This window comes from Podarcis muralis, chromosome 2 (assembly GCF_964188315.1).
Source record: "Podarcis muralis chromosome 2, rPodMur119.hap1.1, whole genome shotgun sequence".
Lineage (NCBI taxonomy): Eukaryota > Metazoa > Chordata > Lepidosauria > Squamata > Lacertidae > Podarcis > Podarcis muralis.
In genome coordinates, this window is record NC_135656.1 from 5063240 (window position 1) to 5077439 (window position 14200).

The 14200-nt window shown below is 47.3% G+C and overlaps 1 protein-coding gene across 1 annotated transcript in view; it reads left to right on the top strand.

Annotated features, from left to right (window-relative positions):
- Window positions 1-14200, top strand: part of SLC26A10P (Solute carrier family 26 member 10) — a 26073-nt gene continuing 11873 nt past the window's right edge. The window contains exons 1-10 of the mRNA XM_028721328.2: window positions 1-325; window positions 2540-2650; window positions 5415-5575; window positions 6384-6548; window positions 7428-7580; window positions 9686-9768; window positions 9967-10114; window positions 10600-10713; window positions 12407-12484; window positions 13837-13932. Of these exons, the coding sequence (XP_028577161.2) occupies window positions 58-325; window positions 2540-2650; window positions 5415-5575; window positions 6384-6548; window positions 7428-7580; window positions 9686-9768; window positions 9967-10114; window positions 10600-10713; window positions 12407-12484; window positions 13837-13932 (1377 nt within the window). The 5' untranslated portion in view covers window positions 1-57. The remainder of the gene's footprint in view (window positions 326-2539; window positions 2651-5414; window positions 5576-6383; window positions 6549-7427; window positions 7581-9685; window positions 9769-9966; window positions 10115-10599; window positions 10714-12406; window positions 12485-13836; window positions 13933-14200) is intronic.

A 14200-nucleotide genomic window follows, 5' to 3' on the forward strand; every position in this document is an offset into this window, starting at 1 on the left:
CCAGGGATAAAAGGTGACTGTGAGCATCCTGCCTGCTTGCCTGCAGCCCATGTCAACATGAGCAACCTGGCCTTGTACCGTGGCATCTACACTGAGGAGCGCTTCCAGCAGCTTTATGGGACGCCCCCAGAGCCAGAGGGCAGCCTGGCAGGGACGCTGAAGGGCAAGCTGGCCCAGGGGTGCCGCTGCTCCAGGGCTGCAGCCTCACACTTGCTCCGAAGCAGGCTTCCCATTGCAAGCTGGCTGCCCAAGTACCAGCCTAGGAAGTGGCTCCTGGGGGACGTGGTGGCAGGGCTGACCGTGGGCATTGTGCACATCCCACAAGGTGAGTTTGTGTGTGAGAGAGCATGTGTAGGGAACGCTGCTGAACTGAATGTCAGTGGTGATCCTGGAAGACATAGCACAGCAGCCAGAGGCTGAAGGGAAGCCTCTTCCTTTTCTGCACAGAGGTTTGTTGCAGAACATACGGCGGTGGTGGGCATTCTTCCCTTCCAGAAGTATCCAAGGAGATGGGGCAGTGGTAGAGATGAGACGCTTTGGAAGGGGGCAAACCTGGGCACCATCATCCTTTCTCCTTTCTCTATCATCTCCCCTTCCCCATGAAAGTCTCCAAGGATTTCTGATCTTTACTGGTGTGGATCCTCCTCCTCCTTCTCCTCCTCTCAAGTCCTACCTAATTTCTTCTCCTCACCTGGAAGATCTTCAAAGATCCTTCACCCTGGAGGCTCTGCTTGCTGACTTGATGCCCCTGCTCTCTATGCAACTGTTAAGCATTTCTGTTTCCTAAACCTTCCAGGGGATTTACTCTCAGTGCCCCTTATGCTTTACTCTCAGTCTCCCTTATATTTTTGTCTGCCCCCTTCCACACACACCACAAGAGTACTGACCTCTTAGCCACTTCCTCAAGCCCTCTCCCCGGTTCACATACTTTTTTAAAAATCTGTGACCAGCTTTGCATCTTCCTTGTTTGAACAACAAGTCTTTTGTTTTCTGGTTTTAGTCTGGGATTTCTAAGGCTGCGCAGTCTGTGCACACTTACCTGGGGAGTGAGCCCCATCCATTGGAGCTGGCTCTGAAGTAAACACGCAAGGGTGGGGGGCTGGCAGCCTGTCTTGCTTCAGGAGCTGTTTCTCACTAATCTCTGAGGCTGTGTGGTGGAATGGCAGGGGGGTGGGAGTCAACTCCTGGATGTCTTTCCGCCCTGGAGGCCCCAGGTTGGACTCGTGCCCTGCCTGTCCTTGTTAAGGTGGCGCTTCCCTTTCCTCCAGCGGCAGCCCAGGCGTAAGCAACTGGGGTTAATGGAGTGTGCATCAAGGGGTTTCTGGTCAGGGCTGTTCCTCCTCCAGATTTTGACAGTGGAAAAGAAGGAAGGTACAAAGAGCATTGGAGGGAATGATTTCAAAAATGTACGCAGATATGTTGGACAGCCTATTTTCTTGCTGAGAGGTGGCGTTTTCAAAATTCTATTTCTTCTAAAAATTAATTCCGAGGGGTGGCTGTGTTTGTGTCAAGACCCTGACAACAAAACAGTCACGTGACACCTTAAAGACTTGGCAGATTTATTGTACAGTAGTGCAAAGCTTTGGTGGATTGGAGCCCAGCTCATCAGAGGGATGACATGCTGACATGCTTGTCACTCATGCTGCTGACTAGGAAAGTGAATCCTAGTGCATGAACCCTATTGAGCATTCATCCCGATTGAGCATTCATCCCGATTTGTTTGCAAGGGGGTCAGATGATGTTGTGCCACAGCAAGGGTTTTCGCACACTTTCCAGTTGTTCCTTATTGCAAAAAGTCTGTTCCTTTGGGGGAGTGGGCTTGTTGCACAAAATTTCCTAAACAACTGTAATTGTGCAGCCTAAGTGGCATTCCCCCCAGAATTCCTAATTTCATAAATGCTCTAGTGGCAGTGTGAGATATGGGATGTTTCTGGACTGGATTTTTGGGTGGGATACAATCACATGCTGGCAAATTCAAGTTTGCACAAGTAAAGTTGATTGGTGAGAAAATACACTGGAAACAAATCAGAATGGATGCTGATGTCATCTAATCTCCTGCAGACAAATCAGCATAAAAGCTCAGTAAACAGACCACCTGAAAGGGTGCATTCCCATACCTTCCTGCAAAATACCGACAGTCTGGAGGTGCTCTGAGAGGGAGGGTGAGGTTTACATGTTAGTGAGGCAGACACACTTCATGTGTGCTCAAAGAGAGCTGGACTCTGGGTTCCAACAAAGCCCTGAGAGGGCCCCTGACCCTTTCAAGGATACCATCCCACTAATTCTGGGGTAGATCCTACATTATTTGAATAGCATCATTACCACTTCCATGTGGCTACTGAGCTAGAACTGACCATTGTCAGTTCTAGTGGCTCCTAGGCACCAGTGACATTGTCAGTCCTTCGGCAGGGGAAGCGGGGCCTACCAGTTACAGGTTGTGCTTCCGAACGTTAGAACTCTTGTCCCAGCCGCTTGTTTGCACTTGGCCTCCCAGCCGGTGGGGATTTTGTATAGCTCGCTCTGTTTGTTCTTCCTGCAGGAATGGCCTTTGCTCTGCTCACCTCAGTAGCACCAGTCTATGGGCTCTACACTTCATTCTTCCCTGCCCTGCTGTACATGCTGTTTGGTACGGGGCGCCATGTGTCCACAGGTAAGTGTGCTGCATGGCGGAGTCAGGATGCAGTCGCCATAGACGGGCACCTGGGGCACTGCTCTTGGGCTCCGTGACTTAACGTCCTCCGGGCAGATCTATTATTATTATTATTGTTGTTGTTGTTGTTGTTGTTGTTGTGATTTATTTATATAATTTATGAGCCCTGACCCTATGAACTATCTTGAAGTGATGTCACAATACAGTGTATATATATATATATATATATATATATATATATATATATATATATCCATACAGTAAAAAGTTAAAGCAATTGCATATATAAAAACAAATTGAAACCTAGTTCAGATAACATTTGAGATAAAGCCTTGTTGAAAGAGGAAAGGCAGACACAGAAAAGGCAACTAAGATTACAGTTATATCTGCACCAGTATACTATTACTGATACTACTATAATGGATTATATACAATGTTAGTCATACTCAGAGTAGACCCATTCAAATTAATGGACACAGCTAAACTAGGCCCATTCATCCCAATGGGTCTGCTCTGAGTAGAACTTTGCTAAATATAATTAAATGTGCTTCAGATCTGGCACCTTTTTAAAGAAGTGGCTAAGCCAAATAAGGAGAGGAAGAAGGCTAAGGACAGGATAACTTGAGGAAATAATTTCTGCCCTGTCTGATTTCTCTCTCTGTATGAAAATGTGCATCTGTGCGCTATAATATATTACACACATAACAAACCCATACATGCCGGTTTCCAAGATCCTGTCACACAATGCAGTGGTTATGCAGATGAAGAGAGGGCCAGCCCTGCTTCTTAACCAACTGGGGCTGCCAGGGCAGGTTTAGGCCCACTGGGTGGCATCCCTGAAGGCAACGTGTTACTGTCTCCGCTCCGATATAAGTGCATGGTCACTATTCATTTTTGCAAAGGAAAATAATGTGCTGCCTTTGGAGATCTTGTGGTGGTGAGGACAAAACTTCACCCTTGATTCTTGGACCAGTCCTCTCACACATCAATCCTGTAGAGCAGCTTTCATCAACTTGCCCTCCGGATATACAATTCCTTTTCATCACACATGCACACACTTCCAGGCTACCTGTTATGATAGTGGCTGCATTGCTTGTTCATAATTTAAAATTTAAATTTAAATTATTTAAATTGGGTACATTTATAAATAATGAATTTCAAATGTTTGATATATACCCATATTTTTCCGTCTATAAGATGCCCCTATCTATAAAAAGGTAAAGGTACCCCTGCCCGTACGGGCCAGTCTTGACAGACTCTAGGGTTGTGCGCCCATCTCACTTAAGAGGCCAGGGGCCAGCGCTGTCCGCAGACACTTCCGGGTCACGTGGCCAGCGTGACATCGCTGCTCTGGCGAGCCAGAGCCGCACACGGAAACGCTGTTTACCTTCCCGCTAGTAAGCGGTCCCTATTTATCTACTTGCACCCGGAGGTGCTTTCGAACTGCTAGGTTGGCAGGCGCTGGGACCGAACAACGGGAGCGCACCCCGCCGCGGGGATTTGAACCGCCGACCTTTCGATCGGCAAGCCCTAGGCGCTGAGGCTTTTACCCACAGCGCCACCCGCGTCCCTGCCCCTATCTATAAGATGCCCCTTATTTTTGGGGACTCGGATTTAAGAAAATGGGGGGGATCTATAAGTATAAGACGCTCCCAAACTTTGGACACTGTTTTTTAGGGGAAAAACCTAGTCTTATACATGGGAAAAAACGGTATATTCTGCAACATTTGAAATGTAAGAATGCCCCTCAAGCTGTGTTTGCTTTTAAAGCTCACGTACTGGTGCATTGGACTGAAAATTGAGTTTACTAGCATGCCACGTGGGTGTGGGGGAGAGAGAGAGATCCTTCCACTGCCATAAAGCTCACTGTGTGGTCTTTGTCATTGTTTGTCAGCCTATTCTGTTCCACCCATCCAAGACCCGTAGGCTGCAAATGGAGATTTTTCAGCTTTCTGAATGTAGAGAGAGATCCAGTGTATTGTTCAGGCGGAAAGTAGGAATTGCTGCCACCAGAATCATGAATGAATGTCAGTCACAATGCCATGTAACCGAGGTCGCTATTTTTGGGTGGGATTCCGTTACATACTGGCAGTTATAACTGATTTGGAAGTACAGTGGTGCCCCGCAAGACGAATGCCTCGCAAGACGAAAAACTCGCTAGACGAAAGGGTTTTCCGTTTTTTGAGTCGTTCCGCAAGATGAATTTCCCTATGGGCTTGCTTCGCAAGAGGAAACGTCTTGCGAGTTCCTGCGAGTTTGTTTCCTTTTTCTTAAAGCCGCTAAGCCGTTAATAGCCGCTAAGCCGTTAATAGCCGCTAAGCCGCTAATAGCCGCTAAGCCGCTAATAGCCGCTAAGCCGCTAATAGCCATGCTTCGCAAGACGAAAAACCGCAAGACGAAGAGACTCGCGGAACGGATTAATTTCGTCTTGCGAGGCACCACTGTACTGTATATTTGCAACAAACTTGCTTCCACAAAAGAACAGGCAATGGGAAATGTACTGCGATAACACTTGCTTTGATGCAATGGCATCTAACTGCCCCGTGAACAAATCAGAATGAATGCTCACTAAATAGCCAATGTTGTCCAGCTTCCCTGCAAACAAATCAGGATGAATGCTGAATAAAAAGGAGACCTGGAAGCACCCCCAGTATACTGTTGAGGGGGAAATAGGAATGGGTGGTACTGAGTGCCATGGTGTCATTGTTGCCCAGGATGGGACATGCAGAGATTTCATTTGTTCCTCTCTTCCTGCTCTCCCAAGGCACCTTTGCTGTGGTCAGTCTGATGACGGGCTCCGTGGTGGAGCGCTTGGTTCCTGAGCCCCTGCAGTCCAATGGCACCATCCCTGCAGAAGCAGCTTTGCTGGAGGCGCAGCGCATTGGTGTGGCGGCCGCTATGGCCTTCCTTGTAGGGCTGCTCATGGTGAGTCAAAGGGAGACGCTGGGGCAAAGGGGCTCCTTTGGGAAGGCTGAGCACATCACAAAGGGGCCAGAGCCTTGGAACAGTGCTATGGCTGTCGTTCTGGGAAGATTTTGGGGCTGCCCTTGGCTAATAGGAAGGGCTGATAAACTAGGGGTTTATGAACATGGAGGCTTCGGTCTTAGCTATAGAACCATAGAATTGTAGAGGTGGAAGGGACCCTGAGGGTCATCTAGTCCAACCCCCTGCAATGCAGGAACCCTTTGCCCAATGTGGGGCTCAAACCCGCGACCCTGAGATTAAGAGTCTCCTGCTCTCCTGACTGAGCTATCCCAGCTCTCTTGGCTAATAGCTTTTCTCATATCTCTCCTCCAGCAAGCTCACTTGATCCCCCCCCACCAAAACCCTTTAAAATCCTTTTTAAAAATCCAGTATTTGTCTAATCCCCTTGAAGAGCCATCTGCTCTAAAGTCCATCACCACCTCTTGTGGCAATGAATTCCATGCTAATTGTTTATTGTGCTGAGAACAATTTTCTTTTGTCTGTGTTGTGCTCCTGATGGCACCGTGTTATATGGCCTCTGGAAAGCTTCCTTGGCAGCTCCTCTGGCTTTTGAGATTTTGGTAGGCCTAGCCCACACATTTTCTGGCATACTTCCACAATTATAAGGACTAGAAACTTGCTTTCTTAAAAGAATGAAAGCTGAGGAGGCTCGCTTCTGCACCCAGCACCACAATCTGTGTTTTTTCTGCCTGTCTCAGCAAACACACAATTCACGCAGCTACTACTGCCACCTTCCCTTCTTCCCCAGACAGGGATGTTTACGCTTCACCTGGGCTTCCTTTCCACCTACCTCTCGGAGCCTGTCGTCAAGGCCTTTACCTGTGGTGCTGCTTTGCACGTGGTGGTGTCTCAGCTCCAGAGCCTCCTGGGCTTGCCATTACCACGTCCCGCTGGGTGCTTCGCCATCTTCAAGGTATGTGGATCCACATTCAGGGGGTGGGGGTGCAGACATCTCTGCTTATGAAGCCACCAGAAATGTAAATGCAGGAATTCTCATTCCTAGACATCTGCTCCTGGATGCAATCCATAAGATATTTTGTTCCTCTGAGCTAATATGAGTGTCCTTGTTTTCTTCACTGCTTCTCTCTCACACTCCATGGTGCTTTCACCAGTTTGAGTGGGGCAAATGGGGCGCTGCCCCACCAACCTCAGCCTGGCTTCAGCCAGCCCCTCACTTACCTGCCTTCTTGCAACCATTCTAGAGTGTGTCACTGGCTGCCAGTTTAGTTCCAGTGCTGCCCTTGCAGAGGGAGGAGAAGACTGGGGACAAAGCTAGAATTAGTTGACTTATGGTTGGCCACTGTGAGGACAGAATGCTGGACTAGAGGGACAATTGGTCTCATGAGGTGACCAGGCAGCAGAATCCACAGGGCCAGCAGATCCCAATATAGATATTTATTCCCCTCTTTTTCTGATGTAGATCTTCCCTCACCTCTTCTTCCCTGGTGGGGAGACAGACATTGTTTCGTGGTTCACCTCAGGGGCCAAAATATCTTGGGCCAGCCCTGAATTTGACCTACATTCTTATGGCTTTGTCACTGTCTCTGGCTTCACCTGCTGTTGATCTTCCTGCCACTGGCCCTGCCAATTCCACTGCACACCGGCCACCCCCTGGTTTGCTGAAACAGGCTGCCGATGAGTTTTGATAGCTGCTAGAAGGTTCCAATAAGCCTAGCTGCTTCCTCCTCCCCCCAGGCTGCTAAAAGCATTCCAGTCCACCCCTCGGACGGAAGACCTGGCTGCCCTTTGTGAATGCCACGCCAGATGTCCGTGTTTCTGCATTTCCCCCTAGACACTGGCATCTGTTGCGGAAGCCTTGCCCTTAACCAACACAGCGGAACTGCTCATCTCCGGCTTCTGCTTGGCTGTGTTGGTGCCCATCAAAGAGATCAACAACCGCTACCGGAGTCGGCTGTGGGTCCCCATCCCGGGAGAGATCATCATGGTACGTTTGAAGTCTTCGTCAAGGCTGTCTTTTGTCATTCAGACACCTGGTGACTCCCTGCAAAGGAAAGTCACATTTTAACACTTACAAAGAATGTAATTTCAGCTAATTTGCTCATACTTCCTTTTTTTCCCTTTCACTCCAGATCTTTTTATTTTAACAGTGTTCCAAGATACAAAACAAAACAAAAAAACCCCCCAAAACGTAGTATCTAAAGAACTCATCACTTTCTTACCAACTGTGGCAAGGCGGTCCATTGTCCAACCCTGGAAATATTTTGATAACTATACAATTGTATAGGTTGTGTGCAACACAAACACAATTGCAACACAAAATGTGTGAAACACTGCAGTTTCAGTACAAATAACATTTAGTTTTAAATTAAGCTCAGCCACTTGCTTCCAGGTCATTCCGCAAGAGGCCCTGATTCTTCATCGTCCGCCATCGGTCCTTGATCGCCAAAGGCGTCCGGTTCTTCAAGGGGAATGCCTTGCAGATGGCTTTCCACCTCCCTTCCCCAAACCTCTTCACACCTTCCTTAATCCACTGAGACTCCTCTGAAGTCCAGATCTTCTTTTTAGAACCCAAGAGGGAAGTGCTGCTGCTGCTGCTGCTGCTTTTTTCCTTCGATCCCTTTGTTTATTTCTTCTTCCAAGTCTGAGGTCATCAAAAGATTTGGATGGGTGGGTAGAGCAGGGATGAAGAGTGGTGAAGAATAAAGTGTAGATGAGGCAAGGAAAGGCATGGATGCTGAAGATAGGTGGGGGGGGGGGGAGAGATATAATTGTGGCCGGGGGGGGGGGGGGACAGGAGCTGAGCAGGGCACTGTGGATGAAGGGCTAAATTAGATCTGTCATTACATGCATATTTTAATTCAACATGCACATTTTTTAAAAGAAAATACAAATAGCAGTCAATGGAAGAGGTGATTGATAATTATTCAGATTGTAGCCAGCGAGTTCAAATCTTTCATTCTATTCTGTAGTGCTGAAGAAAATACTTCTTCATAGTGATTATATGCTTTGGGAGAAAATTTCCATCAGGATAACAGCAGAAGAGGATAGGCTTAAACAGGCCTGCCCCACCTGCTGCAATCCGTGGTAATTATCCCCACCCCAGCTGTAGATATTTGAATTTAAGCAAACAAAGCAAAATATGTAGGAAGATGCTCTTTAGCATCCTGTTTAGTTTTGCCCTGATTCTGTGGCCCTTGGAATGACTGTTCAGAATCATTTTTATACTTTTGGTGGTCATTGCCAGTGTATTCAAAAGCTTTTTTCACAGCCATGAGGGCTAAAAACTTGGTTTTTAATTGACAGACAGAGGAGATTTTCACAATGCATCGTTCTGTCGGACAGTAGTTGTCTTGCAATAAATAAGGAACCACACAGAGTCAAAATGCAGAGTCAAAGATTCACAGCAAAGGCAGAAAACTTTACTGAGGCAAACAAACAAACTTTATTAAAGCACTGTGCAAGCGAAAGTGAGCAAAGTAAGAGAGAGCGCGCAGCAGGTATTTATCTCTCCTGGCTCAGCGTAACCTTTACGTAGTCAAAACAATATTTGCATAAGAAGTGAACCTGCTAGAATTTTCCAGCACTTTCCTGCTTCTGCTCTCAAAGACCTTAGTCGCTATGACACATTCTGATATTAAATACGGTACCATGTTACTTGCTTGTGCAACACATGTGAGTTACAAAATATGCAAAACCTGGGCCAATGTAGTTCAGTCAAATAGCTAAAAAGGGATTTCAGCATACATGTTCCAAACTGGCCTGACCTCCTGTTTTCTTACCTGTACCAGGATAATAATCCCATGACTGGTCCTGCTCCGCTTGGTATAGAAAATCCCCCCTTGCTAATTCACTCAGACCTTAATTCTTGCAATATTTGGAGACTTTTGACCAACGTGAGATGTCCCTTCACAGTGAAGTATATCTGAAATACATGAGGACACACTTTGTGGAGATTTAATATTTGGAGCACCTAGCGGGACAGCGGCTATAGCAGAAGTTCTTAAAGGCAAATGAGGAGGTTGTTTTTAAAAGCCACACAGCTTACAGGGCTTTACACTGGCGCTGAGTCTGTTTGTCATTTTTTGGCAGGTACTGCTGGCTACTGGGATCTGTTTTGCTTCCTCCCTAAACACTCACTACAAGGTGCAGGTTGTTGGACACCTCCCTGCAGGGTAAGACCCCCTTTCTCTCTCTCTCTGTCCTCCCCATTCTCTATGCCGGCTGAGGGTCAAGTCACCGCTGCCCTGCTGGCATGGCAACAGAAGTGCGGCTTCCAAACTCGGCCTGACCCTGGTTGTTGGGGAAGGGCAGGGCATGGTCTCTGTCCCCGGGGCACACGGTGACTCCCATTCCCCCATTCTTTCATGCAGGTTCCCACAGCCCCAGCTCCCAGCCCTGCATCTGCTGCCCCAAGTGCTGGGTGACACGGTGGCCCTCACGTTTGTGGCCTACGCCATCTCGGTGTCATTGGCCATGATCTACGCTGAGAAGCACCACTACGTCATTGACCCCAACCAGGTGTGTGTCCAGCCTGGAGAGCTCAGGGTCCCCTCAGGGTGGGGAGGCAGGACCTGGACACATTCAGTCATGGAGACTCTTCCCTTTGCTTGCCAAGCCGCCAGGCTCCCTAGCACCTCCTGTTGTGTGGGAAACAGAGTGCTAGGTTAGACGGGCCTTTGGGTCTGATCCGGAAGGGGCCTTCTTATGTTCCTGTGACTCTCCAGCTTAAAAATTGTCTTTGTTTGTAGTGGAGACTCAGCTTGAGAGTTCTTCATTTCTTGCTGGAGGCCAGGGATAGTGAACCCCTAGTCTTCCAGATGTTGCTGAACCACAGCACCTATCATCCCTGACCATTGACTGTGCTGATAGGAGTAGGGGATCCAACAACATTTGGGGAGCCACTGGTTCCCCATCCCTGCTCTGGATACACCCGCCCACCCCTTGCTTCAAGTTCAGCCGGCTAAGACCCTGCTCTCACTTTGCCTTCCTCTGCCCTCCTACAGGAACTGCTGGCTCATGGCCTCTCAAACCTGGTCTCCTCCCTGTTCACCTGTTTCCCCAGTTCAGCCACGCTGGCTACAACCAACATCTTGGAAAGTGCTGGTGGACGCACACAGGTATAAGGCTGATGTTTCGGGAGCACTTTGGAGAGAGGTGGAGAACCTGCGCTCCTCTGGATGTTGTCTGGACTCCAGCTCCCATCATCTCTGACCATTGGCCATGCTGGTTAGGGTGGACGGAGGTTCAGCAACATCTAGAGGGTCACAGGCTCCCCATCCTTGGGCTACAAATGGCCTTTCTTACCACCATGCCACTACATTTACATTTGTTGCTTGGAAATGGCAGGGAGCAAAGGGCTGGCTGCTCTAGAAAGAAAAGTGGAAGGCAAGACTGTTTCCAGCAACAGTGGGAAGGAGAGGGTTAGCTCAGTCGCTGGTTCCAAAGCATTGTCAGCCACAGTGGTCCATTGGGATGAAAGCACCCTTTTTTCCTGATAGGGCTCCTTTGCCTTTTATAACTACACAGCAAGCAGATACGGATTTGCCTGCTGTTAAATGAGACTTTTCCAGAATAAATAATAATAACATACGCGCCAACATTTCTCCGGTGAAAATAGGGACGTCCTATTCAATGATGAACGGGACGCGGGTGGCGCTGTGGGTAAAACCTCAGCGCCTAGGACTTGCCAATTGCATGGTCGGCGGTTCGAATCCCCGCGGCGGGGTGTGCTCCCGTTGCTCGGTCCCAGCGCCTGCTCACCTAGCAGTTTGAAAGCACCCTTAAGTGCAAGTAGATAAATAGGTACCGCTTTATAGCAGGAAGGTAAACGGCGTTCCGTGTGCTGCTCTGGTGCCGGCTCGCCAGAGCAGCTTCGTCATGCTGGCCAAGTGACCCGGAAGTGTCTGCGAACAGCGCCGGCTCACGGCCTCTAGAGTGAGATGAGCGCACAACCCTAGAGTCTGTCAAGACTGGCCCGTAAGGGGAGGGGTACCTTTACCTTTTTATTCAATGATGATGATGAGGAGGAGGAAGATAACTACTTTATTATTTATACCCTGACTGGGCAACTTCCAACATATATAAAAACATAATAAAATATTAAACATTTTTTTTAAAAAAAACTTCCTTATATAGAGCTGTCTTCAGATGTCTTCTAAAAGTTTTATAGTTTCTTATCTCCTGGGCTTGGGGATTGCATAACTCCATACCCTCCAACATTTCTCCGATGAAAACAGGGACATCCTAAGGAAAAGCAGGACATTCTGGGATCAAATCAGAAACCAGGACGGCTTCTGCAAATCCAGGACTGTCCCTGGAAAATTAGGGACACTTGGAGGGTCTGTAATAATTAACAAATGTATTTTGTGAGCTGGAGGTTTAAACTAGGATAAAGTGTGAATAAAAATGCATACATTAGTGAAAATGGTGTATGAAATGCAATATAAGGGGAAATTGTGTTGCAAAATTGTGTGTATTAGGCAAAATTGCATACAAAATCATGTATATCAGAAGAAATCACATGAAAATTTTGGTGAATTTTCACGAGGACATTTTTTTAAAAAAAACATGCAAACAGATGTGGAAATGTAGAGAACTGAACTTAAATGGGGAATTCCTATTCATTATACTCATGTATCTAAGGCTCACCTGGGTAGCTGGAGGTCCACTCTTTAGAGTGCTCATCATTATGGGGAATACAGGTGTTTATTTGGTACCACTGCTATACTAAGGCAGAACAATGTCCCTTGGTGGACTTTAAAGTCCCTTCCGTTATCTTGGCTGCAACTAACCAGCCTTCCTTGCTCACAGCTCTCTGGCCTCTTCACCAGCGCTGTTGTCCTGGTGGTCTTGCTATGGATTGGACCTCTCTTCTACTACTTACCCAAGGTGAGCTAGTTGATACTATGTGTTGTGGGGAGGATAGGGGTTTATTCAAAGGGTAGCTCGTTATGCTCAGCCAATCCTGATACAAAATTAAATCATGTGCTCTAGGCATCATTGATATATCTTGGTACCATATTTTACACATATTTTGGGTCCCCTGGGCATCTTCATCTACTTGCTCTTAGCACAAAGGCTTGACTCACATGCCATATATTATAAGCACATCTCCCATCAAAGAATCCTGGGAACTGTATTTAAAGGGTGCTGGGAATTGTAGTTCTATGAGAGGTAAACTACATTTCCCAGCTGTATTCTTTTGTTCGGTGTTCAGAAGAGACACGCTTTAAACATACGGTGTGTGCAGTCATACACTCTTGCTACACATTTTGTTTCCATGCCAGCTGTTCAGCCTGGAATTTACCTCCTTAGTTTTTATAGAGAATCAGGTGGCTATAAGTTATTGTTGCCAACCCATTTCTTCCCACTGATCTCTGCAAAATGGTAATGTACACTTGCAGCACCAGCCTGTCCAATGTGGACTAAGAGCATGCTATGGAAGCTGTTCAACGCTATTTGGCCTGTACAGTGGACACTTGTGTTACGAACGAGATCCGTGCAAGGATGCATGTTTGAAATCTGCAGCGTTCGCAACCCGCAGCGGCGCATCTGCACACACGGGGGTTGCGATTCAGCGCTTCTGCGCACGTGCAAAGTGCGATTTAGCGCTTCTTTGCATGCACGACCGCCGAAACCCGGAAGTAACCCATTCTGGTACTTCTGGGTTTTGGTGTGGCTGTAACCTGAAAGAAACGCAACCTGATTCGTCTGTAACCCGAGGTATGAGTGTAATGAGAAACTTCTTCCCTGCAGCTTCTGCCTCCTGTTCAGTGTGACTGCTCCTTAATTGTTTTATCAGTTCTTGGTGAGCTAAAACTATCAATTCTTGGTGAGCTAGCACTATTTCACAATAAAACATAAGAAAGGAAACATAAGATAGGAAACTGGTAATTAAAGCTCCCCCCCCCCCCAGTGAAGGGAACAGGAATTAGGGCTTTATTTTTTAAACAGTCAAATGTTATGTAAATGTCATTAATTAAATTATTATATATACTGAAGGACCAATTAAGGAGGTCAGCAGTGCTGCATCCCTGCTGAACAGCAAGCAGGCCCAGGGTAGAAGGAGAAAGCTTCTAATGAAAGTTGTAAGGGGGCTTTACTGAACTGAATTTTAATTCTGTTTTGAACTAATCACAGAAAAACAGTGCCTCCGTGGTGCTCAAGAGCCGTGGTATGGAAGTAGGACAGTATGTTAAAGAGACCCCTCATTTCACACCTCTTTTCTCTCTCATGTCTAGGCTGTCCTGGCCTGCATCAATGTCACCAGCCTTCGGCAGATGTTTCTGCAGTTCCAGGACCTGCCCGAGCTGTGGAGGATCAGCCCCATTGACTTCGTAAGCCATGACAGCATCTGAGAATGGACCAGTTTCTAATCTAGTAGTTGGAAATTAAGAACTGAATATGTTCCTCCCCTATCAAAAATGTTTACATTGCTACCAGGCTTTTGCAATTGGAATGGATAGGTCCACAGTTTTCAGTAATGGCCAATAGTAGGGATGAATAATCTTTTTTTCTCCCCCACCCATATTTTGTTGAACTACAACTCCCATCATCCCTGACCATTGGTCATACAGACTGGGCTGATGGGAGTTGGAGTCCAGC